The 22,046-nt window shown below is 36.0% G+C and overlaps 1 protein-coding gene across 2 annotated transcripts in view; it reads right to left on the bottom strand.

Moving 5' to 3' along the window:
* Window positions 1–2,397: 2,397 nt before the first annotated feature.
* Window positions 2,398–22,046, bottom strand: part of FYB2 (FYN binding protein 2) — a 100,919-nt gene continuing 81,270 nt past the window's right edge. The window contains exons 15-20 of one of the 2 annotated variants that reach the window (XM_004025867.5): window positions 21,092–21,152; window positions 10,090–10,176; window positions 7,177–7,270; window positions 3,773–3,929; window positions 3,623–3,656; window positions 2,398–3,305 (exon numbers count right to left, since the gene is read on the bottom strand). In XM_004025867.5, coding sequence (XP_004025916.4) covers window positions 3,284–3,305; window positions 3,623–3,656; window positions 3,773–3,929; window positions 7,177–7,270; window positions 10,090–10,176; window positions 21,092–21,152 — 455 coding nt within the window. In that variant the 3' untranslated portion in view covers window positions 2,398–3,283. The remainder of the gene's footprint in view (window positions 3,306–3,622; window positions 3,657–3,772; window positions 3,930–7,176; window positions 7,271–10,089; window positions 10,177–21,091; window positions 21,153–22,046) is intronic. The other variant, XM_063698345.1, reaches the window with a different exon arrangement.

Here is a 22,046-nt window from a genome sequence, read left to right as displayed (position 1 = left end):
GAGAAACTCAGAAGCGGGAAGGGAGGTCTTGGGACATCTTAAGGTTGCTGGAGGGCCTGGCCTATATGTCAGTGAGTTTATGAGTAGGCCAGTGTTAAGCCTCTGTTACAGTAAAGTGCTTTAGTATGCTGCCTTTTATCTGATGATGCCATTATCTTTACTATATTTTTATGCAAAACTGAAAATAAAAGGTAAACTTAGTCTTTCCATTGAAGCTTTATGCTCAATTAGGGTTTCTAGGAGACAGATGACATCTGCTTAGAATATTACTGAAGTCTTAGTTATGGTGTTTACATTTTGAAACCTTGCAGATTAATGTGAAAAATATAGTTTTGATGCTTTGATTCCAAGAATGGAGGAAATGTGGCTGATATTGGTGAAATAGAAACATAACTGCATTAAGTATGGATAGAAAGGATAGAAAAACAATCATTTTTTCTAAAAACCTATACCATATCAATAAATAATAGTTAGGTACTAGTTTATATTAGACAAAATAGTTTATACTTTAGTATACCATATTTAATAGGCTTTTAACCCTGAACATTTTTCTGTCTATGCAAAAAAATTACTTAACAGCCATTCTTTCAAGTCTTACAATTTGAATTTTAAAAATGTATTTTTGTTTTCAGCATCTTCCAACTTCAGAAAAAGCCAGGTACAAAAATGACACCACTTATACAGTAGTGTGTATTCAGGATTTTAGACTACTTTTATATTATTACATTATAGCATAACAACTACCCTGTGAAGTAGACGAGATGAGAGTTATTAGCTCTGTTTTTTTTAAAATTATTATTTATCTTTTTTTTAGACGGAGTCTCGCTCTGTCACCCAGTCTGGAGTGCAGTGGCGTGATTTCAGCTCACTGCAACCTCTGCCTCCCAGGTTCAGGCGATTCTCCTGTCTCAGCCTCCTGAGTAGCTGGAATTACAGGTGTGCACCAGCACACCCAGCTAATTTTTGTATTTTTAGTAGAGACGGTTTCATCATATCGGCCAGGGTGGTATCGAACTCCTGACCTCAAGTGATCCACCCACCTCAGCCTCCCAAAGTACTGGGATTACAGGCGTGAGCCACTGCGCCAGCCTAGCCTTGTTTTAATAATGAGGAAATTGAGATGCAAAGAGCTGAGTCAAATTAGAACAAGGGGCCATGTAATGAGGCGGAAAGTGCAGGGGACCAACCTATCTGAATTCAAATTTAGTCCCACTGTCACTCCAAGATTTAAAAGGCTTAATGGCGTGGTGAAGTGGCAAGAGTGATGTATGGTATATGATTCTCTGTTGGACAGGATTACTGCATGAAAGATTTCTGCTCAACATAGTCATATACTCTTCTTGCCCACAGACCATACTTAGCCTTGTCTTCTACAATGCCTACTCTAACAATTATTGTCCTGGAGAGCAGGAGAGAGCTGCAATTGCCTCTCACTGGGTAGTAGATTTAGTTCAGGGGGTCCAAACAGAGTTTGGTCTCTAGTCTAAGCAGAAATAAATTTCCAATCTTTGGTACCAGCCTTAATTTCATCTCCCAGAAAAGAAGTCTCAAAGCCATTCCCTAATTCTCCTTCTCTCTCATCGCTACATCTACTTAGTCACCAAGACATTCTGTTTTACCTCTGTAATACCTCTAATGGGGCTCCTATACCATATATTTCTGTTGCTGCTGTCTTAAGCTGTAATGCCCTTTTGCCTAGAATATTGCAAAAACGATTAATCTCGCCTTTATTAGCCATATTGATGATTGCTTCCCATCCCCCAAATATTTGGCGTTTTCTTCCTGTCCCCCAAATAACTGGCATTTTCTTCCTGCTTAACCCTTAAATGACTCCTTACTCTCTAAAGGAAAAGGTACAAGTGAAGTCTGTCACATTCTAGCCCCACCTTACCCCATGCCAAACAAACAGCTCTTGCCATTCCCCACCAGACATTCTACACTCCATTTACTTTGAATTTCTTCATAATCAATCACCAGACAGAGCATGGATCTTCCATCTCTGTGCCTTGTCTAATAAATAAACATATTTAAAGACGAAGCTTCAGTGTTACCGTCTCTGTAAAATATTTTTTAATCCTTTTTAGCTGTTCCATTCATATCTTGTTTAATTATGTTATTTGTAATAATCTCTACAGATTTCCTTCTCTAAACTCTGAACTTTTTGAATATCTTTGATTCCTGTCTTTTAAAATAAGCTTGGCCTTTATTGACAAATGTCATTTGGAACATGAAAAGGAAGATAAAAGAACCTAGAAGCTTAAAAAAATATGGCCTCAATATAAAGAACAAGGCCATGGAAACAAATTCCATCACACTTGTGAAGGCCAGAATAACCCTGCTTAAAGAACTGAGTGAAATTCTTCAGTTTTTCAGCGCTGAAAAAGCCACTTTCAAAAATTTGAAACTGTTAAATGCATATGTAGAATTTATTTCTCTTATTGACATGCAGTGCACCTCATTTAAAAAACAGAATAGATGTCAGCTTTTAAATTTTTATTTAATTCCATATAAATGAAAGTACATATGAATGCTATTATTTGAATAGTTATTTGGGCATAGACAAAATAATGACAATTGTTCTTATTTTGGACAAAAAGATGTTTTAAAGTAATACGGCATATATATTATTTTGTTAAATACATTTGGGCACTTCTTAAAATGATGGGTGAATTTAGGAATAAATTATTTTTCTGCAAACTATTCCCAAAAGAAACAAATGTGGAACAGTATTCATATGAGTTTATTTTTGTGATAGAGTAAAAGGACATTTATACTTTTTTAAAGACTGAGCCATAATTAATTAAGATTATACCTTAAACTTGAGTATTTAAAAGACCTTGGTTACACTGTTTACTGTTCAGAATTAAATTATACCAAGTTTGAATGCACAACATCTAGAAATTACAAATGCTCATGTACTAATATTAGAAGCAAACTAACCATCTGCACAACTGACTAGGTGCCATAAGGCATGATTTCTAACTTTGGATATGGCTCATTAAATAAGTGCTCAAATGCTAACACATACTGTTTCACATTCTCTTGAACTGGCAGTGAAGTAGATACTGAAATAGACATTGAAAGATAACCTTTTAGGAGTAAAACCAACATCTAAATGTTGAGGATTTGTTTTTATTTTTCTCTTTTAAGTTCAGAACGAAAGTTTCCACAGATTCCACCATCTCAAAATTTTGACATGTAAACTGAAACTGATGTAACGCACGACTAGGATCTTAGGACTAGTTCTCCCTCGTGCAGTCCATAGCATTTGATCTTGATCTTTCTAAGGTGACCAACTTTGATGCCTGAGAAAAAATAAAAATATGCAAACATTTTAAAATATAGGACAATGAAACAGTTGAGTGGGAGATTTCTAGGGAATTTCTGATCTAGTTTAGTATGTTTGTGTTCTTTTAAAATGTTTATAAAGCTGTGTAGAGAAGTTTGATAGCATACTCAGGAGAGACAATAATAAAGTCTCTTCCAACATAATCCTTATAGAATAGGGCACTGCATGTCTAATTTTTAAAACTTATCCTGAATTTCAATAAATTCAGTAGTCTTCTCTTGAGACTAATGTATTAGGAACTCATGATTTAAAGTATAAAATCAAACAGCTTACTTGAAATCTAGATGTTCAATGAGCACATATCCATCTATAGAAACAAAAGTCACTGTTAATTTGAAAGTTATAGAGAAAATTTTTTTTTAAAGCATTTTAAGATTTTTTAAAAAGAATGAAATGTTATGAAAGATAAGCAAATAAACTTACATTTGCCTTTAGAATTACGACATATCACTAGATTTTGTTTGGTGGTATCAATGACTTCCAATTCTTCTCCAGGACTTATTGGCAAATCAAATATTCCATTTCTTGAATTATTGGAACAGGCCACTGCTGTGTTGATGACAATAATCTCTTTGTCGTACTGAAATGAGAAATTACTAATCAGACCATTCTTGCATAGTTGTTATTTTTCATAATAAAATTAATGGAGGATATAATATAGTAACTTCAAAATAAACTCAAGATACTATTGACTAGCTAAATAACACATATGGGAAGAGAAAATAGGAAAGTACACAGTTAAAGGAAAGTTCTTTAAGAAAATAATAGTAAAATGGTACAATCTCACATTTGTTTGGTATGATTATACTTTCAAAGTGTTTTCACAACCATTATTATTATTTTTTCTCTCAAATCTTTTTTTAAAATTATTCTTTTTAGGTATGGGGTACATGTGCAGGATGTGCAGGTTTGTTACATAGGTAAATGTGTGCCATAGTGGTTTACTGCACCCGTCAACCCATCACCTAGGTATTAAGCCCAGCATGCATTAGCCATCCTTTCTAATACTCTCCCTCCCCGCACCCTATCCCCAGACAGACCCTAGTGTTTGCACAACCGTTATTTAATTGTACTAGAATGAGCCCTGCTGGATGAGGTTGTAACATAGGTATGAATTAAGCACCACAGATGGTAGTTAACTGTTCCATTACTAAAACCTCTGTGTAGTGCCTTAAAGCTTATAATATTCTTACATACCTATCATTTCTAGATGACACTCTTTCCATGCTTTTTCTCTGTGTGAGCTTATGTATTCTTATATATAGCTATACTACATGTTATTTTAAAGTAGTAGGAATTGACTGTATCCAGTTGGGGACAATTCCCAGTCTACTTTTGTATTCACAGGCAGGCAGGCATTTTGTTAGAAACTCCTGAGAAATTCAATTCCTGACCTTGGGTATCTTTTCCTGACAAACTGACCTATACATCTGCAGCACATCACTTTCTAATGCACTGAAATCTGTTGACCACAAATAAATAGTTCCAGAATACGCAGCTTAGATTCCAGGTACCTACTTCTCCAAATTAGTGTGACCAAATATCTCCTTTTGCCCAGGATATTGTCTGTTTATAACTAATGTATCTATCTATAACTATTTATTATTATGATTAAGAGTGCCTCCTTCCACTCTTAGAAGTGTCCTGTGTTTGGATCATAAATTACAAGATCAACCTATACCAAATGAGATCAGAAATACAAGATAGATTTTTCCTTTACTTAACAAAGTAATCGGTTCCTTACTGGCTTTTTTATCCTTTACAGGCCATTGCTTACTGTGAATTCATAGTGATTTCTTAAAATACAAATCTAATTGGTCACCCTTCTATTTACAAAGTTCTAAAAACTCCTTATTCCTTTAGGATGAGATCCACACTGCTTAGCTCGACATTCGGGGGTCCACTGCATACTGTCATTCCCCATCCCTCTATCTTTGTCCCCTTTACTGAAGCTGCATCAAGCTACATGACAATCCTTGAATACATGCTGTTTACTTGAAATACTCTTATGTCTCTTAACCACTTCACATGAAGACTGTTATGACTGCCATATATAATTTACTGTCTTAACTATACTTTATATCTATTCAAATTATAGAATTTAATAACATACTGTCTTATCAAATGAAAATAGTAGACAGTCTTATTCATCTTTGTACCCTCAGTGCCTGGCACAAGTGAGTTATCCAACGTTTTATGACTTGAGCTGGATAAAAATTATTGAAATGGCCTATCAAGGAAACCCACTACAGGTAATAAGAATGGAATTATACACATGTACAGGAAATGGAATATCTTTCCCACATGAAACAATAAAAAACACACAGAGATGGAAAAAATGATTGGATGGAATATAAGGGTCTTTTCAACAAGTAATTGCCTCGCTGTTGTTTTTCAATTAAGCAAATAACATCAGGGTTACAGTAGATAATAACATATCACAATTTCTAGGTATAGTAACCCCAATAAGCTTTGGTTCAAACAGGAATTATCAGTGATGATGAGAGATTTGTGTACATTCCTATTTTAGTTCATCTCAAAAAATATTTTATTCATGTTTACAAAATGCTAAGCAGCCTTATTCTGCTCTGCACATGGATATAAACATAAATAAAATAACCATTGTCCTCTAGGAGCTCATAGTTTAATATGATGAACATGTAATTCCAATTACTTTAATGTGTGATAAGCTAGAGATTGCTCAAGTATATAGGTAAACAGAAGAAGAGTAATTTATTTAATTAGAAGATTTGGGCAAGTCTTCCTGGAGAAGAGGAGATGCCTCGACTGGGTCTTGATAAATGAACAAGAGCTAGTCAGATACAGAAGAGTGCAAAGGTGTACCAGAGAGTTGGAATGGACCAAGGAAGCACTTAGAGGGATGAAATAGCAAGACAAAGATAGAGGTGGAGGTTCATTCGAGGGACAGAACTGTGAGCAGTTTGTTGCCAAAGCAGAAAGTGCAAGGCAAAGAGTGGCAAGAGATAAAGCCAGGAAGATATGCAAAGGTCAGGACATAAAGAGCTTTCTATGCCATGTTAAGAAGCCTAAACTTTAACCATTTTGCAAGGGGGAATTTTTGAAAAATTGTAGGCAGCATAGTGACTATGAGGAGGATGCACACTTTGTCTCTCTCAGTCCAGTGTCTAGCACATGGAAGGTGCTCAGTATGTTTCATAGTTAATAATCCTCACTTTGACAATATATGAAATCAGGGAAGTTTGAGCTTTAGAATAATGAAAAAATGTCCCATGGACTCTTAATAACAGAATAAGAAGGCAGAGAGCTTTGGATGCTGCATCATTCATTTGTTCATTTTGTCATTCATTTGCTTGTTTATTTAGGCATTCATTTACCAAACACTGTGCTTACAGTTTTATGTCAGGCCCTGGGGAACAAACTTGAATGAGACAGGGTTTCTTTCTCAAAAAGGACTCAAGAGATTAATTAGTTCAAGATTCACAGACACGCACACACACAAATGCTTTAATACAACTAATCAGTGTTACAAAAGACGTGTAAAATAGATATATAAACTGTTCTGAAGGAGTAACTTAACCTGGACGAGTTAGGGAGGAGTGGGTGACATTTGAACAGAGCCTTCAAGAACAACTTAGGAGTTTTTCCAGGAAGAAGGAATAGCATGTACAGACATAACAATATAGAAATGTACCAGAAAAAAATAGGAATGAAATGCTGGCTTTTTGTGTCAAAGATCATGTCTGTATCTCAGAGAGGCAGAGGCACAGCATACTTACAGATTTTTTTTTAAATGAAAGCTCCTAGCTGTTAATATTGCTAATTTTTACCTTCAGAAGAGAACGTACCTTAAACATTTCTCTAAATAGTTTTTCTTCTCTTTTCATTCTGTTCTTTTCTAAGTTTTGCTTCTTGGTTTTGAAGAAATTTCTAGGAGAGAAACTAGCAAGAAATGTGCAGGTAGGGTAAAACGTACTATAATAAAACTCTTTAAGTTTCTGAGTCTACAAAGTCACTTCATTACAGGATAAATTCAGGTATAATTTTTTGTGATCATAATTTTATATAAAATAATACATACACAAAGTCATGCATCTGTATTTGTGTATATGTACACACACGTATGTAGGTTCATAATACAAATACACACACATATTTCCATTAGAGCAAATTGTCAAACAACTGATCAGGGTAATGTCAATTGCTTTTCCCTACAATTAAAAAAATATTTTTGATGGCAAGATAATAACTTGGGATAAAATCACATTGGTTAAACAAATGAAGGTAAACAAGAAACTTGTCTGAATGAGACTTAGAGATATAACTTTTTTTTTTTTAGGTTTAGGAAATTTATAAATGTTCCCATTCACCTTCAGACTATTTAATGGAAACCAGTAAGAATAAGTAAGCAGCTTACTTTGTGAGGTTTTCTAAGTTGTTAAACCTAATTGGGGATCACAAGTCTACATGGTTCAATCGAAGAGCTCTCCAGTTTGCTGAATGTTTTGGAGGATGAATACCATTAAGAAAATAAAGAAAGATGCCACAAAACGTGTGAGAATTTCAGCACATAAAAATAAATAACCCTACAGAAGAAGCTGATTATACTCTTAGTCCTCCCTCTTGCTCTTCACGTGAGATTTGGTTCTTCTTTTTAGCAGTTCAATGTATTGACAGAAGTAAAAAAGTCAACCAAGTCCTGTTAGTCTTATTCCTAAGTGTCCCCTACATTTGTTTATTTCCAAGATTACAGCCACTGCCATATTTCAGATTATCACTACTTACTGCCTGAGATGCCATCTTCTTCTTACCTCTCCTTCCTCAAATTCATTGGCGTATCTGCCTGCAGAGTCATTTTTCTAAAATTTAGTTATGTCACTCTCTTGCTTAAAACCTTTCAATTTCTCTCTATTGCCAATAGGATAAAGTCTAAATTCATTAGCATTTTCTAATCTGGCCTGATCATCTTTCAAGCTTCATCAGCTGCCCATTTCCCTACACATTACAATGTCTACTTGGGTCATCTTAGAAAGCGGGTTATCCTTTTCATGCTGTTATACATGGGATACTGCTATGGGTTGGATATTTGACTCCTCCAAACCTCATGTTGACATTTGGTCCCTAATGTTGGAGGTGGGGCCTAATGGGAGATGTTTGGGTCATGGGGTTGTCTCCCTCATGAATGGCTTGCTACTGTCCTCTTGGTAATGAGTGAGTTACCACTCTCACAGTTTCCTAGAGCCTGGCATCTCATTTGTTAAAATGAGCCTGGCACGTCACTTGTCTGTCTCTCTTCCTTTATAGCCATGTGATGTCTGCACATTCTCCTTCACCTTCTGCCATGAGTAGAAGCAGCCTGAGGCCTTCACCGAAGCAGATGCCAATGTCATGCTTCTTGTACAGTCTACAGAACCATGAACTAAATAAACCTCTTTTCTTTATAAATTACCCAGCCTCAGGTGTTCCTTTATAGCAACACAAACAGACTAAGACAGATACCCTTACCCAACTTTTCTTTAAACTTGCCATCATCTTTGATTGGTAAAAGAATAATAAAAGGGTTGAACTAATACTTCTTACTTACTGGTAGAATACATTATGGTAGAAATCATTTTAAAAATGATACAGAAATTGATACAGAAATAACTAGCCTTACAGTAACGTTTTCTAATTTACTTGGTTCAGAATAAAATTATACTGTTATATCACTCTGTTGTAAAAAAATAAAAAGCCACTGGAAAATTGTTTCCTAAGAAGACTTATTTGTAGTTATCAACATACTAAAAAGCTTTTTGGGGGGCAGATCAAAAATGTTACTAATAGTCCATCTCTTGGAATTCTGTTTTGTTATGCTGTGCAAATGTATGTAAAAGTATGAAGTTTAAGATAGAAAGCTGCTTTTCTAGTCTGTTAGTACATCTTTCCAGCCTAAGAAAAATAAATTACATCAAGTCTAAACTTAAAGAAAATAAACTTACGAGAAGGGCCATCCAATGCCATCCTCTGAATCTCAGACACTAATGTCTGGTTTCCTTTGGTGCACCCCAGTAGGACTTTTGTAACAGGTTTCCCAGAGCAGACAGACTACACAATGTTCACATGTCAGTGACTATTTAGGCAAATATTTCCCCAAGTCATTTGTTGAGAAAGTACCTCATATCCTGCCCCATGTCCTAGCAATTGAGAAGATGGGATCAGAGAGCAGTAAGTAACCACCTGCCTCAGCAAAAACATCCTCTCACAACCACTTGGGAAATTTAATTACATGAATGCAGGTTAGATCTTGACTCAGTAAAACATTGTCTTGTAAAATTCTAACACTAATTGTAGTCATAACTAGAATTATATTTTAGGGAAATTAGTCTTACTATATGATACCTAACTTTTTTTTTCTCAAAGTTACATTTAAGTTCTAATTGGTGTTTTATTTACATTATATCTTAGAGAGGGAAGTTCTTACACCTAAAAGAAAACTGGAAATTTGTCATTGTTTGAAAATGGCTTACTTGAAATCTCTCACTTCCTATCCACCAAAAGTAGGGAGGAAGATGATGAAGATACATGTGTATGACACTTAATATTTTTATATTCTTTGTCCCTTTTAATCCTCTCAACTGTACCATGACGTAGGTGTTGTTACTCTCATCTTGTAGATGAAAAAGCTGAGAATCAAATTTCATTACTTATCTAAGGCCACACAGCTAGTAAGAGGTATAAATTGCAGCAGATAAGCTATAATAGAAGTGCCTCTGTGTTCCCACCTTTCTGATTCTTCAGCACCGTTTTTCTCTTTTTTTTCCTTTGGTGTCAGAAACTTGGGCTTCCACATTTTCAGTTTATCTTCATCTCTGAGGAGAAATATATTTTGAGCAAGTAAATTAAGACTGAATTATATATTCATGGAACCATCAACACTTCATGGGCAATTATGTTTTACAAAAAATTAAAAAGTCATCTAGAAATATATTTTGATAATCCATGGAAAGGCCATATAATAAATATTTTAGGCTTTGCAGGCCATATTATCTCTATGGCAGCTCTTCAACTCTACTGTTGCAACTTCATACACAGAAACAAGTGGCAGGCCATATTTGGTCCTCAGGCCATAGTTTGCTGACCCCGATGTGTGGTAATCCAAATTTGAATCCAGATGCAAGAGATCAGCCTGCTTATAATCACATTTCATCTCCTTTATGAGCCTCAGTTTTGTTTTGTTTTGTTTTGTTTTTTGCCTCTAAAATGTGAACAATGTAACTGAACTCCATTGTGAAACAAGGCTAAACCAACTAGCATGTAACATTAGTGATTCCAGGCAAAAGAGAATGCAGGGAAGGGAGAAGGTATTTATTATAGAAGGAACTAGTACTTTTTAGCATGTATGTGTCAGGTCTTATGCTAAGCATCTTACATATGTTAACTCATTTGGTTTTCAAAGTAAGTATTGCAACAATCCTTTAAACTGATCACTCAAAGTTTTACAGTACAAGGGAGGAAATGGATGAGCAGAGAGAATGAAATGGATGGTCATAGTGGTATGACCACTTTGGAAAACAAGTTGGCATTTTCTTATCAATTTGCATTCCTTATAATTTGCATTTTTTCCCCTTCTAAGTGTATCTTCTAGAAAAATTCCTGCACACATTCACAGGAGCCGTAAGAATATCTGTGGCAGTATTATTTGTAAGGGCCCCAAATTAGGAACTACCCCAATACTTATCAACAATCGAATGGATAAATGAATTATGGTATACACATACAATGGAATACTATAGAACATTAAAATGAAAGGAAAAATGAAAGATTAGATTTGAATAAAAAAGTTACAGAACTCTATATACAGTGTCTCATTTTCATAATGTTCAAATCCCAAATGAAACAATATTTGTATCATATGTTTGTTAAAACTATTTTTATTTTGAACAAGGAAATGAAAACACCAAATTTATGAGAACAGTCACCTTGAGGGAAAGGATACATGATGTATACAAGGGAAAGAGGCCAAGGTATTGGTTATGTTCTAGTTCTTAAGTCGAATGATAGGTTCAGGGCAATTCGTTTTACCATGTTTTACCATGCTTTACAACTTTTTGTTTTCTTTTGATTTTTACAAATGATTTTTTAAGAAAAAGAATTTATCGAGATTCAGTGGTATGCACTTGTAGTTCCAGCTACTTGGAGGCTGAAGTGAGAGGACTGCTTGAGACAGGAGGTCAAAGTGCAGTGTGCTATGATCACGCCTGTGAATAGCCACTGCATTTCAACCTGGGCAACATAGTAAGACCCCATCTCAAACAAAAGAGAAAAAGAATTTATTCCTTACCCTAACTTGATATTTCAGGGTTCTCTTCCATCTTATGCCAAATTACATTTCCTGTTTGTAACACCACTTTCCTGATCATATATGCCTTATGGTCCAACACAACTTCCCAAGCACAAGTGTTTTCCATTTACAGTTGTCTACTCCCCCTCTTACCCCTCCCTTTTCTCTCATCTTCTTTTGCTCCCAGTCTTCACCTGTCAAAATGTTACCTGTCTTTCCTGTTTCAGCTTGGCACAAAGATTTTTGATCGCCTAAATAACAGTAATGTGTACCTATTCTGAGCTTCCAGGTTATCTTGCACATTTTTATAGCAGGTCCTTCTTTGTTAACTAATTTATCAAATTATGTTTTGGTATCAGGCACGTGATACAGATATGAAAGCCACAGTCCCTACCTCAAAGAGTTCTCAGTCTAGCAGATGAGAAAGTCAAGAAAACAGACCATTACAATTCTGAGAAAAATATCTTGATAAAAAAAGGGAGTACCTAACTTAAATAGATAAAGTTAGACATGGCTTCTTAGAAAAAGTGAAATCTGAATTCAATTTTAAATAACGAGGGATAAAATAGCCAGGCAAAAAACACGGCAAAGTGTGTTACAGGTAGAGCAATTCTTTTCTTCTTAAATTATCACCTTCTTGAAGAGGCTTTCCACCGCTATCCATACTTTAAAACCCCTACCAGCACACACCCTATATCCACTCTCTTTCAAAAAATCCTGCTTCAAAGCAACCAAATTCCAATGTGTAATTATAGACTTATTTTTTCATTTGTTTATTGATTTAGTCACTCTAAGCCCACAGGAGTAGGAATTATATCTCTTTTGTTCACTGCTCTATACCCAACACCTAGCACAGTGCCTTGCGCAAAGGACATGTTCAATAAATATTTGTTGAATGAATTGATGAAGTTGGAACAAATGTGAAGGTTTGGAAATGCTGGACAGCATATCTGGTCTAAGGAACTCCAAGTAGTACAGTATGGATGGAACACAGGAATAGTGGGTAAGCAGGAAGAACAGGTGAGGCTAAGAGGTTGCCAGGGGCTGGATTATGAATAAATTTTATGTCTTCCTAAGCAGTTTTGACTTCATTCTGAAAGTGATGGTTAACCACCAAACAGTTTTCAGCTGTTGGGTGGCAGGTGGTCACATTTGCACTTAAGAAATTTTGGAGAATAAACTGAAATGGAGGTAAGATGGCTATTCAGGGAGTTGTAGTAATCTGGTTGAGAAACAATAAGACTGAATTGTGGCTGTGCATTGGGGATGGGAAAAGTGGGAACAGTTTGAGTTATTGGAAGAGAGTGATGGGAAGGGAAAGGCACAAGAGGAGAAGGAATAACAGATAACCTAGGGTTTCAGCCTGAGCAACTGTGTGTTTATTGAAACAGTCACCAACATAGAGATCAAAAGGACCAGAATTGGGGCTCCATCTTCAGTGGACCCAACACTGGAGCACCCAGATATATAAAGCAAATATTATTAGGTCAAAAGGGAGAGATACACCTCAATACAATAATAGTTGGGAGACTTCAACATCCAACTGTAAGCAGATTATCTAGAAAGAAAAACAGCAAACATCCTATTTAAACTGCACCATAGACCAAATGGACTTAACAGACATCTACAGAACTTAATAGACATCTACAGAACATGTTACTCATGTTCTGTATAGTACACATTCTTTTCATTATTAATGGAACATTCTCCAGAACTGTTCATAAGTTAGGACACAAAACAAGTATCAACAAGTTTTTAAAAATCAAAATCATATCAAGTATCTCATCTGAGCACAGTGGATTAAAACTAAACATCAATAACAAGAGGAATATTTGAAACTATACAAATATATGGAAATTAAACAACATGCTCCTGAACAACCAATGGGTGAAGGAAGAAATTAAGGATAATACTTAAAAATTCTTTGAAACAAATGAAAATAGAAACACAACATATCAAACTTATAGGACACAGCAAAAAATATTAATAGGCAAGTTTATAGCAATAAATGCCTACATCAAAAACTAGAAAGATTTCAAAAAACAATCTAATGATTTGTCTCAAAGAATTAGAAAAGGAAGAACAAACCAAATGCAAAGTTAGTAGAAGAAAAGAAATAATAAAGATCAAAGCTGACATAAACAAAATTTAGATAAAAAATGCAAAAGATCTGCATAGTATTCCATGGAATACTATGCAGCCATAAAAAATGATGAGTTCATGTCCTTTGTAGGGACATGGATGAAATTGGAAACCATCATTCTCAGTAAACTATCGCAAGAACAAAAAACCAAACACCACATATTCTCACTCATAGGTGGGAACTGAACAATGAGATCACATGGACACAGGAAGGGGAATATCACACTCTGGGGACTGTTGTGGGGTGGGGGGAGGGGGGAGGGATAGCATTGGGAGATATACCTAATGCTAGATGACAAGTTAGTGGTTGCAGCGCACCAGCATGGCACTTGTATACATATGTAACTAACCTGCACAATGTGCACATGTACCCTAAAACTTAAAGTATAATAATAAAAAAAAAAGAAGCTGCCAAAAAAAGAAATGCAAAAGATCAATGAAACAAAAAGCTGTTGTTTTGAAAAGAAACAAAATTGACAAACCATTACCTAGACTAGAGAGAGAGATGGGGTGAGAAGCAGAGGGGAGGGGAGGGAGGAGGGGAGGGGAGAGGGAAGGAGAGAGGGAAAGGTAAACGGGAGGAGAGGGGGAAAGGTAAAGGGAAGGGGAGGGGCGTGGAAGGAGGAGAGGGAGGGGAAGGGGAGAGGGAGGGGATGGCAAGTTCAGGTAAATAAAGTCAAAGTGAAAAAAGAGACATTACTTAGAGACCACTGTGAGCAACTATCTGCTAACAAATGGGAAAACCTGGAGGAAATAGCTAAATTCATGGAAATATACAACCTACTGAGATTGAACCAAGAAAAAATTAGAAAACTTGAAAAGACCAATAAAAGTGATAAGATTGAATCAGTAATAAAGAGTCTCCCAAAAAAGAAAAGTCTAGGACTAGATGGCTTTCCTGCTGAATTCTACTGAACCTTTAAAAAAGAATTAATACCAAATCTTCTCAAATTATTCCAAAACATTGAAGCAGAATGAACTCTTCCTAACTCATTCTATGAGGCCAGCATAACCCTGATACCAAAAGCAGACAAGGATACAAAAAAGAAAATTACAGGTCGATATCCCTGATGAACATAGACACAAAAATCTTCAACAAAATATTAGCAAACTCAATACAACAGCACATCAAAAAGATAATACACCATGATGTAGTGTGATATATCCCAGAAATGCAAGAACATATTAGTGGGATATATCCCTGAGCCCAGGAAGTCAAGGCTGCAGTGAATCATGAACATGGCACCGCTGCACTCCAGCCTGAGTGACAGAGTGAGACCCTGTTACAAAAAAAACAAAACAAAACAAAACAAAACAAAACCCCAACTCACTCCCAGGGCATCCTCCCTGCACACAACCAGGCTGCTGTTCCTCTGTAGCCTCACACACTGACCCCTGGGCTCACTTGGTGAGCACATCCCCAGAAAGAGGGTAGGTGGCAGGAAAGATCGCTGGCTTGGGGGCAGGCCACCTAGATCTCAGACCTACCTCTCTACTCAATAGCGTGGGCAAGTTAGTTACCCTTAGCCTTGATGTTCTCATCTGAGACAATTTAAAATATTTTTTTAAATTATAAAGATAGAGATGGGGTCCCACTGTGTTGCCCAGGCTGGTCTCAAACTCTGGAGCTCAAGCAATCCTCCCACTTCTGCCTCCCAAAGAGCTAGGTTTACAGGCATGAGCCACTGCACCTGGCCAACTGGGAACCATTCTAATTTATCATGGAGGGTTACTGTGATAGAAAGGGAAGTATCAGGCTGGGGAGATTTCAGCTCAGCTCATGAATCACTGGCTTCATCATGTGAAGCCGGAAATTCTCTAGCCATCACCCCCTCCATGGTCATATTGATGCCCATCAATCAGACCACCAGGAACATGCCTGCAGTCAACAAAGTTGGGTCATTCAACATAGGCAAATCAATAAATGTGAAACATCACTGCAACAGAATGAAGAACAAAACCATATGATAATTTCAATAGATGCAGGAAAAGCATTTGTCAAAATTCAACATCCTTTCATAATAAAAGCTCTCAATAAATTAGGCATAGAAGAAAAGTACCTCAACATAATAAAGGCCATATATAACAAACCCACAGCTAACATCTTACCTAACAGGGAAAAGCTTCCAGCTTTTCTGGAATAAGACATGGATGCCCACTCTCTCCATTCTTATTCAACAAAGTACTGGAAGTTCCAGCAGGATCAATGAGGCAAGAGAAAGAAATAAAGGACATCAAAATGGGAAAGGAGGAAGTAAAATTGCCCCTGTTTGCAGACGACATGATGTTATATCTAGAAAAATCTAACAACTTTACGAAGAGACTCTTAGAACTGATAAATTCAGTAAAGTTGTAGGATACAAAATCAACATATAAAAATTAGTAGCGTTTCTATACATGAACAATGAACTAGCTGAAAATGAGATCAAGAAGGCAATCTGGTTTATAATAGCTGCAAAAAACAAAAATACATAGGAATAAATTTAGCCAAGGAGGTGAAAGACTTCTACAAAGAAAATGACACAACACTGATGAAATAAATTGTAGATGATGTAAACAAATGGAAGGACATCTCATGCTCATAGATTGGAAGAATTAATATTGTTAAAATGACCATACTACCCAAGGCAATCTGCAGATTCAATGCAATCCCCATCAAAATACCAATGCCTTTCTTCACAGAAATAGAAAACACAATCTTAGAATTTGTATGGAATCACAAAAGACCCCAAGTAGCTGAAGCAATTCTGAGCAAAAGAACAAATCTGTATAAGGCACAGTACCAGACTTCAAAACATTCTACAAAGCTCTAGTAATCAAAACAGCATGGTATTGGCATAAAACAGACACACAAACCAATGGAACAGAATAGGTAACCCAGAAATTAATCCATGTATCTACAGCCAACGGCTTTTGACAAAAACTCCAAGAACACTCAATGGGGGAAGTACAGTCTTTTCAATAAATGGTGCTAGGAAAACTGGATATCCATATACAGAAGAATAAAACTAGACCCCCCCACCCACCACGTACACTATACAAAAATCAAACAAAAATAGATCAAAGACTTAAAATGTAAGACCCAAACCTCTAAAACTATTAGAAGAAAACAGGGGAAACACTTCAGGACATTGGTCTAGGAAAAGGTTTTATGACTAAGACCTCAGTAGCACAAGTAACAAAGCAAAAATCAACAAATGGAATTTCAGCAATCTAAAAAGCTTCTGCACAGTAAAAGAAACAATCAACAGAGTGAAAAGACAACTTACAGAATGGAGAAAAACATTCGCAAACTATTAATCTGACAGGTGATTAATACCCAGAATATACAAGGAACTCAAACAGCAAAACAGAAAAAAAAATTCAATTAAAAAATGGGCAAATGAACAGACATTTCTCAAAAGATGACATTAAAATGACCAATAGTTTATTTGCGTAGAGGTGTTTATAGTATTCTGATGGTTGTTTGTATTTCTGTGGGATCGGTGGTGATATCCCCTTTATCATTTTTTATTGCGTCTATTTGATTCTTCTCTATTTTCTTCTTTATTAGTCTTGCTAGTGGTCTATCAATTTTGTTGATCTTTTCAAAAACCCAGCTCCTGGATTCATTGATTTTTTGAAGGTTTTTTTGTGTGTCTCTATCTCCTTCAGTTCTGTTCTGATCTTAGTTATTTCTTGCCTTCTGCTAGCTTTTGAATTTGTTTGCTCTTGTTTCTCTAGTTCTTTTAATTGTGAAGTTAGGGTGTCGATTTTAGATCTTCCCTTCTTTCTCTTGTGGGCATTTAGTGGTATAAATTTCCCTCTACACACTGCTTTAAATGTGTCCCAGAGATTCTGGTACGTTGTGTCTTTGTTCTCATTGGTTTCAAAGAAGATCTTTATTTACCCAGTAGTCATTCAGAAGCAAGTTGTTCAGTTTCCATGCAGTTGTGCAGTTTTGAATGAGTTTCTTAATCCTGAGTTCTAATTTGATTGCACTGTGGTCTGAGAGGCAGTTTGTTATGATTTCTGTTCTTTCACATTTGCTGAGGAGTGCTTTACTTCCAATTATGTGATCAATTTTAGAATAAGTGCGATGTGGTGCTGAGAATAATGTATATTCTGTTGATTTGGGACGGAGAGTTCTGTAGATGTCTATCAGGTCCACTTGGTGCAGAGGTGAGTTCAACTCCTGGATATCTTTTTTAACCTTCTGTCTCATTGATCTGTTTAATATTTACAGTGGGGTGTTAAAGTCTCCCATTATTATTGTGTGGGAGTCTGAGTCTCTTTGTAGGTCCCTAAGGACTTGCTTTATGAATCTGGGTGCTCCTGTATTGGGTGCATATATATTTAGGATACTTAGCTCTTCTTGTTGAATTGATCCCTTTACCATAATGTAATAGCCTTCTTTGTGTCTTTTGATCTTTGTTGGTTTAAAGTCTGTTTTATCTGAGGCTAGGATTGCAACCCCTGCTTTTTTTGCTTTCCATTTTCTTGGTAGATCTTCCTCTATCCCTTTATTTTGAGCCTATGTGTGTCTTTGCACATGAGATGGGTCTCCTGAATACAGCACATTGATGGGTCTTGACTCTCTATCTAATTTGCCAGTCTGTGTCTTTTAAATAGCAAAGACTTGGAACCAACCCAAATGTCCATCAATGATAGACTGGATTAAGAAAACATGGCACATATACACAATGGAATACTATGCAACCATAAAAAGGATGAGTTCATGTCCTTTGCAGGGACATGGAATGAAGCTGGAAACCATCATTCTCAGCAAACTATCACAAGGACAGGAAACCAAACACCGCATGTTCTCACTCATAGGTAGGAATTGAACAATGAGAACACTTGGACACAGGGTGGGGAACATCACACACTGGGGCTTGTTGGGGGGTGAGGGGCTGGGGGAGGGATAGCATTAGGAGAAATACTTAATGTAAATGATGAGTTGATGGGTGCAGCAAACCAACATGGCACATGTATACCTGTGTAACAGACCTGCACATTGTGCACTTGTACCCTAGAACTTAAAGTATAATAAAAAATAAATAAAATAAAATGACCAATAAACATATTTTAAAATGTTCAACATCACTAATCACCAGGGAAATGCAAATCAAAACCACACTGAGGTATCATTTCATCCCTGTTAGGATGGCAATCATCAAAAAGACAAAAAAAAAATCACATGCTATCAAGGATGTGGAGAATAGGAAATTCTCTTCATTCTTAGTGGGAATATAAATAGTACAGCACCTATGAATAACAGTATGGAGGTTCCTAAAAAACTACAAATAGAACTATCATATGATTCAGCAGTTCCATTGCTGGGTATTAATCCAAAGGAAATGAAATCAGTTATCAAAGAGACATCTATGCTCCCATGTTTATTGCAGCACTATATGCAATAGCCAACATATGGAATCAACTTAGGTATCCAACATCAAATGAATGGTAAAGAAAATGTGATAAACATACACATGGCAGAGCACTATTCAGCCATAAAAAAGAATGAAATCATGTCATTCACAGCAACATGGATAGAAGTGGAGGACATTATGTTAAGTGAAATAAGCCAGGAATAGAAAGTTAAGCACCACATGTTCTCACTCATATATGAAAGCTAAGAAAGGTTGCTCTCATAGAAATAAAGAGTAGAACAGAGGATGCTAAAGGCTGGGAAAGTAGGGAATAGAGAGAGATTAGTTCAGGATACAATATACAGTGAGATATGAGGAATATGTTCTAGTGTTCTATACCACTAATATGGTCAGGCTTTGTGTCTCCACTAAACCTCACCTTGAATTGTAATCCCCATGTGTCGAGGGAGGGAGGTGACTGGATTATGAGGGCAGTTTCCCACATAGTGTTCTCATTATAGTGAATGAGTTCTCATGAGTTCTGATGGCTTTATAAGGGGTTTTTCCCCTTCACTTTCTCTTCTCTCTCTTGCCTGCCACCATGTAATATGTGCCTCTTCCCCTTCTGCCATGATTGTAAGTTTCCTGAGGCCTCACCAGCCACATGGAACTGCGAGTCAATTAAGCTTCTTTCCTTTATTAATTACCTAGTCTCAGGTATTTCTTTATAGCAGTGTAAAAATGGACTAATACAACTACCATAGGATGACTATAGTTAACAATAATATATTATATAGTTTTAAATAGCTAGAAGGGAGATATTGAATATTCCCAACACAAAGAAATGATAAATGTTTGATGATGAATATGCTAATTACCCTGATCTTATCACTATATATTTTGTTTATCAAAACATCACTATCTACCTGGAAAATATGTACAATTATTATATGTCAACTTAAAAATAACATCAAATAACAAAGAAATAATAACATAGAAACCTAGGGAAAAACTAGTATTTTTTTTCCTTTGGAGGATGGCATAGTTCATATTTTAAGATATAGAGAAGACAAATAAAGGCTTAAAAGTATCTGTTGGATTTAACAAAGGAGTTATTAGTGACCTTACCAAAAATAAGTTCAATTGTATAAATAGGAAACCTAATTGCAGTGAGCAAGGAAAGATGAATCAAACATGAACAGAGGAGACTTTTATTTTTAACCAATTGATTAAGAGGGAAAGTATAAATAATAAGTGACTGGAGAGGGAGCATCAAACTTAAGGATGGCTTTTTTTTTTTTTTTTTTGGAACAGAGCCTGGCTCCATTGCCCAGTCTGGAGTCTAGTGGTGTGATCCCGGCTCACTACAACCTCTGCCTCAAAGGCTCAAGCCATCCTCCCACCTCAGCCTCCTGAATAGCTGGGACTACAGGCATGTGCCACCATGCCTGGCTAGTTTAGTAGAGATGGGATTTTGCCATGTTTCTCCGGCTGGTCTTGAACTTCTAGGCTCAGGCAATCCACCTACCTCTGCCTCTCAAAGTGCTGGGATTACAGGCATGAGCCACTGCATTCAGCCATCTTTTTTGATAAATTATAGTTATTTAGTCCTTGAATACAGACTTTCTGTCACATAGTGCTTGCTATCCTTCATGTTGTCATGTACATTGGAGATCATTTAAAAAATGTGTTGAAATGAGTTTCAAGTCTGAATTCAAAAATAAAAAACAGAAACAAACTCAAAACCTCCAATGTCTTTTGTGGTCACCTACCACTTTCGGATCATATATGTTATTCAGTGTTTTCCCCTCTTAGTGAGAAGACTATCTTAAGTTGACTTTTCATTCAATCTCCAAGGATCTGAAAAGATGGTTCTGTGATCATAATTAAGAAAGCATCAGGAAATGGGTCAAATATCAGCAGGGATGACCAATAAGGTAAATTACTTACTTTGACTCTTTTTCACTCAGGTCTACATCATCATAGATAATAACTTCCTGAGACTTAAGTTCTAGGGTCAAGACAGAATCAAAATAGTCCATTATTAAGCATGGTTTATATAAGCACTGACTTTCCAAATTATACCCAATTACCTAATTATCCAGGTGCATCTTCAGGTCTGTTTTAGCAAAATCTGATCATAAAATACAAATAGGCTAGAAGAATCAAAGAATAAAAATATTCTCTATTTGGGAAGAAATTCAACTGAAAGATTAAAAAAAAAGTGTGATGTCCCAGTATCTCAAAACATATATATTTATATTAATTTGCTTTTACATAGAGTTCCAGAAAAATATGAGTTGCTCAAAGAATCATTTTTAGACTAAGTTCCCATCTTTCTGGAATTGAACAAATATGCTATACTGCTAGAATAGTGAGAGGTCTTTTCTTAACTCCTAGGGGGGAGAAACAGCTTAATAGAACAGTAATGTTGATTTTTCTTCCATGGTTTTTATTTCAAATCATTGGCAATTGCTCCTATACAATAATCTTGCATAATGTTGAATCTGACTTAGTGCATAATAATAATTAGGCATTTTCATTTTAGGATATTCACATTCCTTGGCACTCTACATAGAATTACATGATTTTCATTTGATTCACCACTGAACAAGTTTGAGACCTTCTAGTATAATTATTCATAATTATTCACTCCCTTATTTTATTAAATACCTTCAAATGTGGGTGGGGATAAAATGCATGTCTATTCTAGGTCAGCTTTTTTCTTTTAAACACAGACCAAGGATATGTTGTGATGTGGGATTTTATCAGGTATATATAATTGTCATTTGTCTTTTAGTTCAGCAAACTCATATTTATGAAATATACTTTTGAATTGTCAAGTTCGAGTGACATCCAGGTAGCCACATAGCTAGAACCCCTAAACAAAAACTAACAAACAACA

Source organism: Gorilla gorilla, chromosome 1 (assembly GCF_029281585.2).
Source record: "Gorilla gorilla gorilla isolate KB3781 chromosome 1, NHGRI_mGorGor1-v2.1_pri, whole genome shotgun sequence".
Classification (NCBI taxonomy): Eukaryota; Metazoa; Chordata; class Mammalia; order Primates; family Hominidae; genus Gorilla; species Gorilla gorilla.
Note: the sequence above shows the minus strand (reverse complement) of the source record. Positions and strands in the feature narration are given on the sequence as shown.